The sequence below is a fragment of the Anser cygnoides genome, chromosome 1 (genome assembly GCF_040182565.1).
Source record: "Anser cygnoides isolate HZ-2024a breed goose chromosome 1, Taihu_goose_T2T_genome, whole genome shotgun sequence".
In the NCBI taxonomy this organism is placed as follows: Eukaryota; Metazoa; Chordata; class Aves; order Anseriformes; family Anatidae; genus Anser; species Anser cygnoides.
The window spans coordinates 46860564-46878957 of record NC_089873.1 but is presented as its reverse complement, the minus strand read 5'-3'; the positions used below and the strand labels follow the sequence as shown (position 1 = coordinate 46878957).

General features: G+C 35.5%; 1 protein-coding gene across 8 annotated transcripts in view; it reads right to left on the bottom strand.

The window, feature by feature from the left end:
• Positions 1 to 18394, bottom strand: part of ANKS1B (ankyrin repeat and sterile alpha motif domain containing 1B) — a 441289-nt gene that overhangs the window by 112874 nt on the left and 310021 nt on the right. Inside the window, exon 1 of one of the 8 annotated variants that reach the window (XM_048061070.2) lies at positions 8716 to 11017. The exons of the other annotated variants lie outside the window; for them this stretch is intronic. Within the exon in view, the coding sequence (XP_047917027.1) occupies positions 8716 to 8766 (51 nt within the window). The 5' untranslated portion in view covers positions 8767 to 11017. Of the gene's footprint in view, positions 1 to 8715; positions 11018 to 18394 lie in introns of those variants that run through there. 8 annotated transcript variants of the gene reach the window in all.

Sequence of the window (18394 nt, the reverse complement as noted above, 5' to 3'; positions counted from 1 at the left end):
GCTTTAAAATAACTAGGTCTCCCATTACTGCTTGTTGAAAAGGATTTGAAAACTTTTCTTCTGGTCTACCTCCATGTTTTGTAAATAATGACAGAACAGAAGATAAATAATCCAGGACCCCAATGTCCTTAAATCCTACAGCTGCTTGGTTTTTTTTCTAATGCTGTAGCCCATTCACAGTATTACTCAAGTATGAAAACAGAGCAGTAAAAGTGGCAACATTTTTTTCTCCACTACATATTTTAATCCCCGATCTGTAAATCAAAATATATTACTTCTCCCTCCTTTTCTGATTTGCTCTGATCTTCATTTTTTTACTTGGCAATGTAACAACATTCAGAAATAAATATTAATGCCCTTGAACCTACCATGGCTATATTTTAAATGAAAAAAAGAATAGTCCAAGAAATATACCAGTATAAAATTAACATAAGGTCACAAATTTGGTGTTGTTGCCCATAACTTGTAGAGATAATAAGATTTTCTTGTACATAAAATTAAATTAAACTACACACTTGAGGTTAAATTCTGTTAATTTAAAAGTTTCTTTTAAAAATCACATAAATGCTGTAAGATATTGTTGTAGCAAGGACTACAAAAGTTTTTTCAATGAATATTCATTTGTAAATAACACATAAATTTGTGACAGGATACACCTCATGATAAATAAACAATTACTACAGATATTACTATTTTGCTTTGCTTTGGAAATGGTGGTATAAAGGAAAAGTTCACAGAAAGAGATCTAGAGCCTTCGTTATATGCTGTGTATGTAGTCTTTCCCCTAGTTCATCACCATTTTGCAAAAAAGGATGTTTCTTCTGTAGTATTATATCAGAGTTAAGAGAGTAGTTGAAGCTTCATACCCCAGAGAACTGCTGTTGTCTAGACTTCCCATTAGAAGCCTTGTGTGCTCCTATCAGCCCTTCCCTCTGAGTTTATACCTAACTTGAAAGCAGTGCCACTAAAGGCAGGTCATGGTATTTCCAATGTCTCAGCCCTTTTCTATCAACTTCAAGAACCTTTTTGATCTTGTTAACATTCTGGCCAGAATCCCTCTACCTTCCACCTCAAAAAGATAAGGTGAGTGGAACCTGAAGGTATATGAATACGTAACATCCATTTCTTCTTCAGGTGTCCTCTGCCAGTCACAGTATATTTGAATCATAGTTGAAAGGGTATTGAAATACTGTTCTGTCAAACCGAGCAGCTGACCTAGAAGACAGATCTAATTAATACTATTTTGTAAAGTATTAATAGAGATCCTTCAAGGACTGGAACATGTCAGAGACATGCTAACTATATGTCCACTGCTGTTGTCATCAATTCAATCCAAATTCTCAGAGAAGAACAAGTGGTATTGCCCTATATCCCTCTTCTCCATCCTGACTAATCCATCTGGATAATGTCTGAGAAATATCTTTCCGTATTTGTAATAAAGATAAGAGATAAAACAATCCCAAGAAATGCAAACTTAGGTTGCTCTTGAAACTTCTTATTCAAATTGTGAATTAACTGTTAATTAATATGAAATGTGTATTTATAGTCTCATTTATGAACAGGAAGGCTTAGAATGATAAATGGCAAATCAATTGATAAGACTAATACGATAGTCAGAGCCCACCTTATCAAAAAGATCCTAGAGAAGGTCAACATTTCAAAAAAGAGCAGCTGCAACTATTGCTAGCAAATTCCTCTAACCTCTAGAAAAAATGAGTCTTACAAAAGCTGTTGAAAAATACATAAATGAAATAAAAGATAATCCACCAAGTTTTCAAATGGATCCAGGCTATATCCTGGCCGAATTAAGTTCCCATGACAGAACTTCATCTTTTACTGGTGAGTACAAATTAACAAGACCTTTCATACATTTTTAAACTATATCATGTGCAAAGGCAAATTTGTCTGTGGGGATATAATGTACTTTGGCTGATTAGTGATATTACAACAGTAGATAGAAATTTGTCTAGACACTTTAAGTACAGTAAATATGCAGAAATGCATTGTACTGATACTCACATGGGATCAAGATGTTGGTCGGGGTCTAGTTTAAACATTTAGCTCCCATGATATCTTCCTGGAATTAATCATTCTGCATCTCAGAGAGAGTGGGTTTTCAAGGACCATTTAAATCCTTTATCCCCTGTATAATAAGAAGGCCTGGGTGATAAATTTTCTTATCCTGTTTATGAACTACATCTGGTATCACTGGCAGAATACTGCTGGAGAAATGAAGAAACTTCACATATCTGTTATCTTGTTCATACAGAATCAATTAGTAATACTGCAAGTTATATCTTAATCATGTGTTGTGTAAAAGGAAAGAGCATTTCTCTAGTGTAATGTATTTTTCCTCCTGTTCAGAAGAATCTGATAATGGCAGCTTATCTTTGGCAGTCCTGGGCTGAGGAAAAGGTTGAATATATCTCAGTGAACTAGATCTATTTGAGCCTATTCACGCATATGCATTGGCCCCTGCTGACTTGCTCTCCTATGTTATTATCCTTGCCTGCAAAAAGCAGGAAAATGTGGTATAACATTCATTGGTAACTCTCAGGTTTTATGCCTTTACTAAATCTTTGTTCTAAGAACAACGAAGATCTTTGAAGGAAGAATTAGAAAAAGATACAAAGGAACTAACAGAATGTTTTTCTGATGGTGCATCCCATGATCGCTATGTGCAGAGAACACTTAAACAGTACAACTGCAGCACATCTTTCCAGTGTTCCCTTTTTCATTAAGAGTACATTTTAATTCTGAAGGTCTGCTGCCAGGTACTATCTTCAGTGTAACAGCATCCTGTCTTAGATGGGTTGAAATGAAGTTACTAGTCCTACTGCTTTTGAATCCTTTGCCTCCACTTAGTAAGATGTGTTGTAGTCACTGAAAGACTATTGTTACACTGCACTGTAGGGAAAGCACAGTAGAATGAAAAAACAACAAAACAAAATAAAATTAAATCCTAAAATCCTACTCTTCTTTCTGGAGAATACACCATAAGAAAAGGAATGCAAAATGTCCATCTTTTAGCACGAAGCACTGCACAAGATGAAGGGAAAAAAGTGGTACCAGTAGTTAATATTTTGTTACATCTGTAAGGGATGAGAAAGTGAATGAAGCAGGAGAACTGTGTTGCTTTAACGAAGCCCAGCTACGCCTCCAAGTCAGCAGCTGAACAGCAACAGAAGACATATTAAAAGAGAAGAATAAGGGACAAGAACTAGCAAAATGCCAGAAATAGTCAAGAAAATGAAGACTCGACAGGAAAAGTTGTATTCAGGAATGGATACTGGATATGATGCAGAAGTGAGCTCAGTGAAGAACTTTGATTGACAATGGTTAAGTGTATCAACATGTATCAGCCTATCTGACCCTGTCCTGAAAACACCTGAGAACACAGACCACTGAAAGTAATTTAATTCTTCTAGTTGCTCTAGACAGATCCTCTTCATGCTGTGAATCACAACAAGCATTCCTATAATCCCTCTAAAAATTGTAGTAGTTCACAGTTGTACAAATATTCATCCATCCTGCACATTGAGTATTTCCACATTACTTCTGTTTTCCAGCTTCTATGTTGTTATATATCAAAGCTTAGGGATGTAGTCATGGCACCAAGCCTGTAAGAGTTTAAGAAGTGTTTGGACTATGCTCTTAGTCATATGGACTGAATTTTTGGGTAGACTTCTGTGGTGCCAGGAGTTGGACTCGATGATCCTTCTGGGTCCGTTCCAACTTGGAATATTCTATGATTCTATGAAAACTATAAAGCTTTATTGCTCTTTAGAATTGCATTTAACTGAAAAATGCCATTAAGTTGCATAGCTCTCTAATAATGTATTTTACTAACAAAATCGAAGTAGATACCTTGGTCTGCAAAAATTTCATACACAACATTACACATGCACAAAACAAAATCTGCTTTCCAAACAAAGCACAGTGCTTACTTGGTCATGATCCTTACATCCAAGAGGACATATGAAGAAACAGCTTTGCAGTCTGCTGAGAGACTTTAGAAAGCCTCTCCATATCTGGTCCCCAACCATCACCTCTGTGTAAGCATCTTTCTGATGTGCAAACACCACAAATATCTACCATATGAAATAAATATTACTCTGTAATTTGGGTAGAAGCACCTTCCTTCACCATATAAACAGCAAAAAGTTTTGTGAAAGAAGGAAGCATGAGACAAGGTGGATCTTTTCGAATATGGTCTGGAATTATACCACTATTATCATCTATCTCAGGGAACAGTTTCATTTTTCATTGTGTGGAGCAGGGTGAAAATTCAAAATGTCATGGTACAATGGACCTTTTCAGATACTTATTAATGTTAATGGATCGATCATACCTAATCAACTAGAACTTGTAGTGTCTTTTGCCCAGTGCAGAGAGGGCAAATATTAGCTATGTATGACTATATAATGTAGGGACAAAAAACTTGTAATTTGTCTTTTTTACTCCAAGTTTCATGGATGATGCAGACTTGTTTTGACTTATCAGAGCACCCGTCCATATTAAAATACCCCCATGGCTGTTTTACCAACATTAAAATGGCTGACTGCAAAGAAAGAGAGTTGCTAGATGGTAAAGGATACATACATTTCACATCTGAGACGACGCGATTAGAGCCCAAGATAGTGTCATTTAGATTTACAGGCAGATAGCCTTCTGTGTTCTGAAGTGTCCAAAAAATAGCCTTATCCCACCAGCTGAAGGCACTTCAGAAAAATATCCTGTAGAAGTAATGGCTGGGCTCATCTCTATTCTCTTCTTTATGCATGAAGGTTCTGATGCTGTTCCATACGTTCCAAAGACATTAGCCATCATGATTGTTATCTATTCACCATGACCTATTCATATGCCTTGCACAGTTAATCACCAATGTTCCCACCTGCTGTTTAACATTATTTTGAAATCTGTTTAGAAATAATTGGAAAATATTACAAGCTAAAGGGAAAAGAATGAAGGAAGCAGTGGTGTTTGATTGTAATTTCAGGAATTTTATTCAGTAGATATCTCAATATTCACCATGGCAAAATCCCATGATGTGTCAGTACCTGTCCAGAATATTATGCAATTGTTATTAAAGGCACTTTTCAAGAGATACAAACTTTGTAACATAATTTCTAATGAGAGAAGGAAAAAACCTGGAAAAAATGAAACTTGGAAAACTTAGTATATAAAACCACAAAAAGTCATCTTACTGAACCTACCCTAAGTAAGTAGACCGTTGCTGATTTTGTGTGTTTAAGTACATGTAAAATTGTTTTTAATATTAAACTTGATCTATCTTTAATAAAAGAAAAAGTAATGTCCCATAGTAGGATCTGTTTTGCCCTATTACTAGATTCAAAAATATGCAGACTAGCTTTTTTTTACATGAAAAGATACATTTTTGATTGTTATATAATAAGTAGAAAGTGAAAAAAAACACCACCTTTTAACAGCTAAAATATATTTGAAATGTATTTTGCCATTTAACAATAGAATTGCAAAAAAGACATTTAGATATACAGGATCTGTCAATAACTAGCTTAGAGAAAAATAAAGTTAAAAATGACCTTCTCTCAGGAATGTAAATAGAAATTAATTAATTATCTAGTAATTTTGAGATTTTCCACCTTTTGATCCCCTTCATTATTCATTTTCCTGTGAATTGTTCTTTGTAATTTTCTCTTAGTATTTTTTAATCTGTTCATTATTATATATTCTTTTTTTGTTCATGTTCACAGTTAGCTCAGTTTTTCTCTCTTATAACTGATTCCAACTGCCTATGTATTTTTTAAAACCATTTTTGGTCATCTTGTTCATTCTTTCAAGCTCACATTCCATTACTGGATAAGCATATCAGTTCCCATTGCAAACTTCCCCACAGTTCTGCCAGCATTCTTCAAACCATTTTTGGAAGCATCAGTTCTGCAGACATGTGAATAATTTTGTCTTGAGTACACATAGTTTTTAACCAACATCACTGACAATTTGTGACAAATATAGAAGCTAGAATGGCAGCCATGAAATACATTTCATATAGTCCACTCCAGAGTCACCAAGTGTCAGTATTAACAGCTTGGTATTAACAGCTTTTGCCAGCTTTGAAGGATTTCAGATCTGAAAATAAAGCACAGGCTCTGAATGATACTCTTAATTCCTCAAACCATCTAGCTGCAAGTAAATGTAAATGAGAATGTATGACCTAAAAGGAATTCTCTCTTCCTTGCTACTCAAAAAAGAAATATCCTTATCAATGTAGATAAAATATCACCATGTATCACCACACTACACAACTGATACCACTGAAATTTTAAAAGGACTTAATACTGAATTGCACAGAATTATTAGGCACTGCTACTACTGTAGTATTACAGTAAACACAACATGAATATTGTTCTTTGTTCTGTATAGCATGTCCTGGTCTTGCACTGTTCATCTGCCTCCAGTCCCTTGACCTCCTAATGCTATTCCTTCTGAAAGCTGAGTTGATTCCACCTCTGTAGTTCCCCAAAGTGAGGATGTAAAATGCCTGAAAGACACCATTTCCCTCAGCCTGCAGTATTCCCCCTAGTCCCTCACAAATGCTGAAACAGACAATAGCTGTGAGCTGGTGTCCTAAAACCCAAGAAGGCAGTGGGTAAAAGGCATTTAGGGGCCCATATTGCAGGAAAAGAGTGTAGGAGGAATGTGGCATCGCAGCATGCTAACATTGCTAACTGCAGCCTTCACCATATGGTACAGTTGACCCATGATCCTAGACCACTGAGATCAGATTAGTTGGACAGTAGGAAAGGGAGAGAGAGAAAAATCCCACCTCAGGCCCTTGAAACTTTGAGGCTCTTCAGTCCAAAGATTTAATAGAACAGCAATAACTTAGGGCTACCATGATTCTCTTTTGTTACTATCATTATCAAGACAGCATCAAATTATATAGTTCATTACTAATGCAATGATACTCTTCTAAGATACAAATACTTATCTATTATTTTGTGCTCCATGAGCTGTTTCCCACAATTACATATCTTATCAGAATATCTTGCTACAAGTCCTAAACATTAAAAAGGGAATGGAAGCAGGAATAACACTAACACTGAGCAACAGTCTTTTATAAGTAGATGCAATGTCAGTGCCTAAGCATTGGAGTAGATGAAGGTTTTAAAAATAGTATTTTGTTGGACTTCACATTGATTCCTAACGCCACTTCTCTCTCTTTAAACCTTTTTTTTTTCTTATCTTTACCTCTATTTGTTCCTTTTCACTCCTATTTCTATGATGTTCAGCATTCTGCTGTTCTTCCTTCAGCTTCTAGACTGACAGCAAAAGCAAAGCTATTTGGGCTGTGCTCCTGTACAACAGCACTTTCCCTTTGGCAAAGAGACAGCAATAAAGACAGGCTCTCATCAGCATCATGGCATTGCTACCTTGTGATCAAGTGCACCTTAGAAGTCTGAGGTGCATTTCTCAACCATGAGAAAAAAACATGCACCCCAATGTACACCTGACAGTATTTACACTTACTTCCTGCTTCTTGGATTTTTTTCTTGTAAAATTCTACACTGCTGAAAGAATGAGAATGGTATTTCTCTCTTGAAAAGAGAAAAAAGCAAAAACAAAAACAAAAACACCCTCTTCCCTTCCTTTCTAATGAACATTTTTACGAAGCTTGGAGTTTTATTGAACTTTTTTTCTTTTCTCATATGCCCCTACAATTATGCAATAATGATTTATGATTTCTTTTCTTGCCAGTAGAGTCTCTAAGGAACAATGCCTTTCAAACTTCTCATTTTCAAAACTTCACTGTTTTCTATCAGTGCAAAGTCTAAAATGTAACCTTGCAGTGTGAATCCAACAAAATTACTGCCTCCTCAAATAAAAGGAAATGACAGAACATTCAGAGTACTTATAAAATAATTTCAGATATATTTTTGGAGTCATCTGGGAAAAATGGCACTACGGTACCTAAAAATACTGATTTTTACCCTGAGGCAGACTACCTATTCCAAATGAGAGACTTAACTTTGAGAAGGATTTTGAATTTTTACAGTAACTGTATTGACTAATTCTGAGTCTTATTTGAAGAGAAATGGAGGGAAAAACAGGAAAGAATAACATAAACAGTTCAACTGAGTAGAAGAAATCCTAACATGAAAAACGGAAATGTACTCCATCTGGAAGAGAAGTTTCTAAACATAGAATATTAGGTTATATGGTTCATGATTAAGATCTGGCAAAAGCCTTCTTTTCTCTGGCAGAACAGACAGTATCTTGACTCTTGAATAATATTCATGATACTGCTGCTGAACAGAGAAGCTTATTAGCTTCTAGGGATATGAAGTTCTGGATCCCCTGGGAAGAGGCCAATATCTTGTTTGAGTTGAATACATTTCACAGATGAAGAGGAGGAAGAAGAGAGAAAAAGATCTTGCCTATTTACTCTGGATGCTATCAGGTTTGGCACAGCTCCTCACAGTGGGCTGATATCCTTGGGCTAGCAAATGTCAGTAATAGTTTTATTTCTTTGGTTGAAAGGACATAAAAATCTGAGTCTGTACCATAACTTATTTGAATTTGTAATTAATCAATATATGTTGCCCAAACTGGAACAAGGAAGAAACACTGCTTGAAACATATCACACATACACACACACACACATAAAAAGCCCTTCAACTAGTTTCTATAGTTTTGTTCTGTAGGCAGTTGTGTGAAATTAGTGAAATCACCTCATTAGTGAAATTATGCAAGATAATCTTGAAAAATCTTCTGGGTATCATAAGGGATTTGAGAGCGATGACAACTGAGGAATCATTTACCTAGGCACTTTAGGCACTACAACAGAATTTCCTTTGTGTCAGATGAAAAAAAAAAAAAAAAAAAAGAATGAGGAACAGGTAATATCACTCAGAATCATATATGAAAGAGTAAAAAAAATCTTCTATAATTGGTTATCTTTAATTTTTTACCAGAGAACCTTTTTTTACCAGAGAACCTTTTCAATTTTGCCTGTGCATCACAGTTCAGTACACCATAGTTCAGTGACTAGCAGCATCATAATCTCACCAGACTGGGGATGTGTCCTGTCCAACATATACAACTTCTTGGTAGGATAAATTAAAGAAAGCAGAGTGCAATAAGGCTATATTGCTTTTTGCTAGGTAAGTTGTTTATCACTCTCTTGTAAACAACCAAGAGGTTAGGGCTTCACAAAGCCATCTACACCAGGCACTACAGCTCCCACTAAGACTACATTCCATGTTTAACTATTGCCTTGATTAATCAAGAAATGGAAGTATTGAACTTATGAAAGTGCACATATTTTTCTAATTATTTCATTTTTATAGTTTTTTTTTTTGGCTAAATATGTTGATCATTTTCTTCTAGTTTTGTGATCATTATCAATTCAAAAATTTAAAATATCAGAGATAAAACAGTCTCACTGTTTTGCATTCTCATTCTCAGATTCTGTTTTTTGCTTATGATGGTAATACTTTCAGTTAAATGAATTTCTTGCCTTAATTAGTCTCCATGTGCACAATAAAATATGAACATAAAGTGGATAAAAATGTGCACGTGGGATAGTTTATTCATCTTGGAGACATTTGGAGAAGATCTCTTTTAATACTTAACTGTTTTCTTAGATTTCTCAGTGGCTGCAGGACATTCAGTATCAACCTTGCCTTTTCAGGGAGAACAAGCAAACTGGAATCCACTCAGTTCGGGAAATACCAAGAATAAAGACTAGTTGTAAAACTGATGTGGAATAACGTAAGCCACAAGTAATACAACAGTGTGGTAATCTGAATTTTCCAGTATGCATGCTGCATTTTTTCATATGAAATTTCATATCATGCAACTAATTATGAATCAGAGGAATTAGTTCTGTGAATTAAAAGAGATGATTGGATAGATTAGATAGCATAAATGTTAATTAAAATGAGATGAAAATATTTTAGGAAGATTTCATGAGCAGCTTAGTTTGTATTGGCCTGTTAAGAATGTCAGCAACGCTTTCTTCAGTCAGAGTATGGAAGCTTTTCTCCTCTTGAGAAGAAATGTTGGAGGATTTACTGCAGTCCAGCTGGATGCAGGAGGCACCTCATCTTCCTCCGGAAGACTGCAGAAAGCCATTTTTCACTGTAGGCCTTGGGCAGCTGGTTTAGCAGGGAGTGAAGAGAATGAAGGTAAAATGAGCTAAAATAGCTAGAAAAGTAGATTCTAATATTTGAATGCAGAAATACACATGCTGCAGCTGTGGCATTACAGAGGCAATTAAATGGGTGTTCCATAATCTTCACTTGACTCACAAGCCAAATGGAATATACCATTTCAAAATTCTGCAGATCTGCCTTCATGCAATACATACATGAATAAGCACTGTATAATAATGTGCTATCTCCAGATTAGTGGATACAACATGACTAAGCGTGCTATTTTAATCACCTTTGCAATGATGATTACTCTACCGTAAGACTCTTCTGAGAATCTTTAATCTAAAACTAGTCATTCATCTCCATTTCTTCCTTGTCACAATCCACCCAGATGCTGTCTAATGTGACCTTTCTACTCCTATTTCACTGTGCCGTTTGCCAGAAGATTATTTTAAATCTGTATCGTCCTTAGTAACAAATATGCCTTATCTGTCTCTTTATCTAGACTGAAAAAGAGAGTGGTTATCTTGATATCTATGATAATCTGTCTAAAGCAGTAGAGTGAAAGGGACTGCACAGGAAATATTTTCATGTCATTTAATTCTGCCTCTCCAGTCTGTTCCACCTTTGTTTTTAAAAATGGAAAAAGGAAACAGACACAGGGTATTTATATGGAAGGCAAGGAATACCTGAAAAAGCTTCCCTATTCGTTAAAATGTTGTCAGTAGTATACTATCTCTGTAAATTCAGTTGCTGAAGGAATAACCTTTATATTTCTTTTATGCTACAAAATTTGTGTACTGATAAATAACAATGATCTTTAGCTATTGTCTGAGGACATGAAGCTCATACATGAAAACAAACTGCAAAACCTGTGTTTATTTGGTGCCATTTAGTTTGCTACATCTTCACTACTTTATTTTTACTTAATATAGTAAAATAATGATGATCACAAACTGGTGATCTCAGAGGGCCTCAGGTAAGCCAGCAACATCCTTGTATAAGAATTATGTTAAAGGGGCTTACCCAAAATTCAAATGGAGGGCTGTGTGTTATCTTCTGTTCTTTACAGAAAGTGTAGAAGAGGTGATGGACCAAAAACTCCTACATATTTGAGAGCTCCCATTCTGCTATGCTCCAACAGATGGCAGGGCTTCCAGGAATTTCTAGTGTTTTTCCTGCTGGGATCCTATGTAAGGTATGGTTGTCCCTCTGCGTGAAAAAAAGGCAGAAGAACAAGCCATCATAAAACATAAGGGATATCCTTGTGTATTTTGTTAAATTAATTTACATAGTAAGAGAAGGAGAAAGCTGTAGTTACTCTTTTTGGTTCTAGATAGTGTTGCTAAATTTTTAAGCACATCTCTACAAAGGGCAAAATAGAAAAGTTCATTTTGTTCTAAAGATAGTGTTTGTTGTCAGAGCATTACCTGTTCTAAGTGTTGGAATTGCTCTGGAAAAATACCATTCATTTAATTGTGTCTATTGTATATTCAAGACAATAATTTACTAGGGACACCTTCATAGTTTTGTGTAAGGTTGCCAGAAGGAACATCTGCTAACAACTAGAAATGAAAACCAGACAATTAAAATATACAAACAGGAGAGGGATAGAACTTCATGGAAACTCTGGACATACTCTGCCCTCAGTTACTTTCATGTAGTTCCAGAATCACTCTTCAGAAATTTAATAGTTACTTTGAAATGAGAAAATATAACTGAACGCAGTATTTGGTTATAAGGTTTGGAAACACATTGTTATTTTCTGCCTAAGAGTATAGAAGTGAATGGAAATGAAGGTTAAAATATACTAACCTCAGTAAATTTAACGGATATTATGCAAGATACCATTTTACTAATCACCTTGCTGATAAAAGTAGCCCTAGCAATGCCACTTGAAAAGAGTCTTTACAATTATTATTGACAATTAAGATGTATGAATAAATGTTTCTGATGAAGCAAACTTACATAGTAGTGAATTGAGTTGAATAAACTCATTTGAACACTTAAAACTTTCTGTTAAATATATGTAATTTTCCTCTGGTGAGACTACTATACAGTTGTTTTTAGTTACCAGAGAGCACAAAAATTCATAGTGGAAATCACAGAGTATATGTAATTCTTACATGCTTCTAAACTCGAACTCTACAAAGAATTTAAGCATGTTCTGAGTTTTGTATGTATTATATTTTATTATGTATTAAATTTGACTCTAATGACATCAGGAGTGAGAGTCTATACTAATAAACATATTCTTATATCTAACTTTCTTTTTAAATTATACTAACCTCTACACAGCTGTGGAGCATGAAATCAATAGTTTTTGTTTGTTTCTATCTCTTCCACAAATTATTAGAGGTAAAGGGCAGGTCAACCAAAATGTAATAAAGTATTTCATTCCATTAGGGAGTGTATGAATTAAGTGAACAGGTCAAAAGTGACCAGCTTTATTCAGCATGATGTATCAGCAAAACAGAACAGCTGCCTTGGGGTATTAGTGAATCAGAGCTTTAATTTTTAATCACTGTATATAATTACTCATATGTCAGAAAGACGATTTAGTTATAGAAGTTACAGTATGAGAAACATATGTACATCTTAACTCTATCATAGTCAAGTATTAGTTCAGGTTCCTTTAATGTTATCAGAGTAAGCAAACTACTACTAAAAAAAAGAAAAAAAGAAAAAAATAAAAAAAAAAAGAATATTTAGTTGCATCAGATATTTTGGGCTAGCATGCAATGCAATGTTGATCACATAAACTCATCCACTAAAGAAGACTTAGTACCTTTCCCTAACCACAGCGCAAAATACCTAAAACTTGCAAATGACCTTTTCTAAATCCCCCTCCACCATTTTTCATCATTAAAATATTTCAATTATAAAGTCATTCTAAATAAAGTCCTCCTTCCAGGGGAATTCACAGAAATTTCTGATAAGTATGTCAAAGCACATTTGAAATGGCCAGTTAATAAGAGAGAGCTAACTGAAAAGCATTTCCATAAATACTTACTTGGAAAAATTGTGACTCTACCTTGGCTGTGTTTGGACTCATTCTAAGTATAATTTCGTGTTCCTATTCAGACAAAGGATTCAAATAGCAGAATAGTCCACAGAAAAGGACCTTTAAAATGAGTATTGGAGAATAAGAGCACAATAAATTTTGAACCTGTAAATGTGACTACTAATAAACTTTGTAATTTTCTTTTAACCAGTCTTGGAAAAATAGTATATGACTCATACATCCAATCAAAGCTCTTTAAAACAGCTTAGATTTTGAATTTCAAATATTTGTAATCGTGAACAGTATATACACTAAAACTTACTCATAGAAATTATCTCATGAATTTAGGAAAATTATAAGATGTTCATGACAAAATCACATGCAGAAATTGAGCTGAAACTAACTGAATACATTATTCACTGAGAATTATTTCTAAATCTCTAGTCATCACCAACCAATATGAGGTACTAAGCTTGTGAAGAAAGAGTAAAAATACTTTAAGCAAGAATAGTATCATACATAGTAGGCAATGTGCACATCCTTCCTCACAAATTTATTACTTACATTTTTAGATATGACAAAATACAATCAGGCTTATTTACTTTGTTTTCCATTTTTATTATAATTTTTGAGAGAGATCAGCATTGTTACAACTACTGGAAGAATGCTCCATGACATACAGTGCAAAGAGAAGAAAATAAACTTTGTGCAAAAAGTTTATTGTAAGAATGCTTTTGCTTTTAGCTTTCCAACAATTTATTGGAAGAAAATAAAAAAACATAAAACACAACAGTAAAATGACAGAGTGATTGATTATTAGCTCATAATCAATATGCACTATATATTTGGATAAACAGTATGGTCAGAGATCTCTGTGCAAACACCACAAAGCAGCAATGGAAAAAAAAATTGTTCAATTTGACAATGTATAGAAAAACTACTTGCAAACTTTGAAACTGTTAACTTAGCATAAAACCTTAACCTGCAGCCTAGGGCCAAGAAGAGGTACTCCATCAGCCCAACAGTATGGCTTTAGACCTACAGTCAGTGAAGTGGTTTGGGCACAGATCGTTTAACCCCTGACTAAAACTGCTTTCTGTTGCTGAGTAGTCACTAGAGACAGAAAGAAACCTGAGTGAGAAAAGCAACCTTTAAATTGGAGATTTGCTAATATTTCCACCCTAACCAAAAACAAATGGCTAATGTGACAGTGCTTTGAGATGGAGCTGTGAATTGCCTCCAACAGAAATCTGTTTAAGACATTCTCCAGGGGAAGGGTGAAGTTTGTTCCAAGAGCCAGGAGCTCAGTTTGAACTTTGGGGATAATGGTCCACATTAGCGCTTTTTAATGTTTTCTGCCTCTGCCCAAGAAACTGTGAGAAGACAGCTCTCTCTCAAGTCTACAGGGGACAATTACATACAGCTGTAAAGTGGAACAGCTGGATTAGTAGGTATTAAAAACAATTTATTTGAATATTTTTTACTTCAGTGCTTGCAATTTTTAAATTCACATTCGTAATTCATGTAGATGATTCTGAGAATGGCCTGAGAGGCAGCAGCGCAGGAAGAGGAATAGATATGGTATCAGGTATGTCAAACAGGCAGAACATTTCTGGAGCAGAGAGAGCAAGTGGGAGAAAGAGAAAATGCAGTGCAATGCACTTCAAAGATGACACTTATGAAGGGGTCCAAGTTCAGTATTAAAATTGATGATTTCCAAAATTTGAAAACACTGAGAGCTTCTTTAATTCATCACTGCCCTATAATTCAGTCTCATGATTCACCCCTGGAATACACCATAACATGAATATTTGCCAATAGATGACTTACACTCATTCACACCTACTTCTCCAATGGAAGACAGAAAGAAAACATGAAGGGCAAGCAGCCTATGGAAATAAAAGAATGGTTTCAGAGAAAAACTAGTCTTTGCTCACTAACAGCAAAACTGTGCTTCCCTCTTCATGTTTTGTTGCAGTCCTGATGCTATAACTCAGACAGAAAGAGTGAGCCTGTGCTTGTCATTCCTATAGTCCAAGGTAAATGAGGTTTCTAAGAACTAGAAGATGAAGATATCTTGAAACACTTTTATTCCCTCAGGAAAAGCCAGCCACAGTATGCTGGGTACGTGGCAAACAGGCAGGCAGTAACTTCACTCTGGCATGTTGGCAAAAAAGCAGAGTGACGGGACAAACATGGGTACCATTCTCTGGCATATATAAAAAGCTAGACATATTAAAGCAACATGAGTGTCTTAAAATGGAGACACTTCTGTTTCAATGATAGGAAGGAAGAAAGAAGGTTGTTGCTTGTATTTTTGTTTTAATAAGAGGAGACCATGAGGAAGTGGTACAGGGACTTGAAAGACTGCCTTCCAAAGGGTGCAGATTCCTCTAGAAGGCTCTCAGAGCTTGTCTCAGAAAGCTGAACCAGTATCCTCTCAGGATATCAGGATATATCATGTTGGAGAAGAAGGGATTGTTAGGCATGTTATTTTTGCATATCTTGTTGGATAACAGACGAGACTCTTTCATTTTGAAGAAAATATTTTTCCACCTTTTTTTTTTTTTTTTTTTTTTTTTTTTTTTTTTTTTAGGAGACAGAAGTGTTCTGCTTATCTACTAATTCAGATTTGATATACAGCACACTTGACCAGGAACAGTCACAATACAAGATTAGTGACAACTTGGCTATGAATGTTGCTAAGTGTTTTCTTTCTTCAAAAAACTGAGTTTAGGAGATGATTTTCTCTTTCTAGCTTACCTTCTTCTGTAATATTTCTTTTTGCTGTTATTGGTCCCTGTTCTTTTTCAGTACTGTTTTGAGATGCTGAACATGGAATCTCTATATAAAGTCAAAGGGGTTCATATCCTATTCTTGTTTACTACCTTCCCCTTACTTATTCTCTTGGACTGTTTCAATCCAGGCTACCTTCAAGACTCCTTGTATAAAAGGAGGAAGACATCATCCCTTGGTCTTCTGTTCTTCTTGAAGTTCAGTGGCTATGCAGCTGACCTCTCCTCTGGCTTCCTTCTGTTGTAAGACCATATGCAATGTCTTCTCACTTTCAACTGCAATATCTTGAAAAGAAATGAAAGGTTTGAGGGGGTTAACAGCAATATTCAATGTAATGCATTTCTCATCAAGTTTTAAATATGCAATATGTGAAAGATAAGTTGGCAGTGGAGCAACATTGATTCAGAACCTCTGAGAACCTAACACGTACTATTGATAAGTCACCTTATTGGGAATACTCCTTGTTAGAGGACCAAATGCTACGTCAGGCTACAGCAGTAGATACTGCAAATCTGCACTCAGTCCTAATCCAGGAGGTCCTGCTTGCACTAGTTAGCATCAATTATAGAAGATGTGGAAGACCTCTTGGCCTTGCAAGCTTTAGTTTTCAGTATTAGCAAATACTGTAAATAAAAGTCAAACTTACTAAACCAGCACAGTGAAAAAATCTTGATAATGTGAAGCAGCCAACAAAGTAATTACAGACTGAAAACAGGATAGGCAGCTATTCCAGTGCCATCATCCGAGCACCTTCTTTAATCATTAATAGTAATTACTAGATAGGCCACAAAGTAGGCTAGTTATTTTCTAGTAAATGAATTTAATGCTTACTGTTTCTCCTCTGGAATACTCACATTCTGCATGGCATGTATCTTTTGGTGACAGCCAACAATAAAATTCAATATTAATTTTGGGGGCCAGCATAGCTCTTGTGTCTGAACAGCAAATTAAAATAGAGCGGCTTATTAAAGTGAAATGTAAAACTAAGAAAACAACTACAAAGAATATTGTGGTTGACTTTTGCAGGTGGTTGGTTGAGACATTAATGAAAAAATATACAGTATCCTGGATACTGTCTGCTGAAGTTAGAAAATATGACATCTGTTCCCACAAAAACACACACCCATAAGAACCATGACATTAAAAAGCAAAATACCTTGTCTGGTGGCTTCATTACTTTCGATAGCCCTCTGTTTCACTTCTTACAGTAAGCTCTCATGCAGGTCCAGAGAGATGTTTTCCCTTCCAGAACAGGTGTGCTCTTTCTCTTGATCACTTTTTTGAATGCTTTCTGTAATACCTGCCCTCCCCTCATTACTCAGTAGACTGTTCTTTGATGGTGTTCAATAGCACGGTAGAGTCTGCAAATGCAAGAAACTTCACAATCTATTCCAAATATTTTAGGTAGAATCAGGTGTATCACCCTACCACAAAGATTCATTTGTCCAAACTTATAAAGATAGGACTTAGCATTTGGTCGCATCAATTCTTGTTGCTGTGACCAACTTCTGAATGATACCTGCTGAATGCTTGGAGTAATTAAAATGAGAAGCTGTAAGTGTTTCTCAATATTCCTTCAAGATGCAAAAACCAGTGCATCTTCTGGTTGTTTGAGGATTTTAATAAAACAATCCTATATATTCATTACTGACATGTAAATAAGTTTTTATGTCCAAAGAAAACAAGTCTGCCTATGAATACTGATACTACAGGTGGCAGAACCCAGCTAAGTAATGTATTATGAATGTATTAAACTTCAAGGGGTAAGCATCTGCCTCCTCCCAGCTCAGGAAGGACCTGTTGCTCTGAAGCATCCAGATGGAAGAAGAGTCATATCTTCACTGACCTACCACTATAGCACAGGAGAGAGAACTGAGGCAGAATATGAACAAGAACTGACAGCTGGGGCTACAGATTTGTATTTTTTTCAGTGTTTCTCACAAAGCTCTTCTGGGAAAACAGTCTTTTTTGTGCAGCAGGGAAGGAAAGAATTATAGTTCTCATAAAAACAAATACAGACTGCTTCAAATCTAATTCACCCATTGCACCCAAGAGAAAAAGATCAGAGATCTGGAATTGATAGGTTGCTGTATATAAATTCAAATATTTAATTAATTTATTTATTTTCCTGTAGAATGTGATTTGTGACTGTGTGTCAGTGCATTTTATTCTGTACATACAAAACCAGATTACTTGGCTTGGTTGCTCAGAAGTTCTTTATCTTATAACAAAAATGCAGTAAGACTGCATGAAAGAGAATGAGGTATATGCCGATCTTCTACCTGCCATCCTATACACTAAGTTCTGTCACTGCTCCCATCAACTTGTGTTATGAAGCAAAGTGAGAGAAGCGGACCACTGAATGAGACTAAATCACAACCTACTTTTGGATCAATCAGAAATGCCCATTAGTGAGCCTGAAACCTGCAGAGAAAAGCTACTCACACTAGAAAG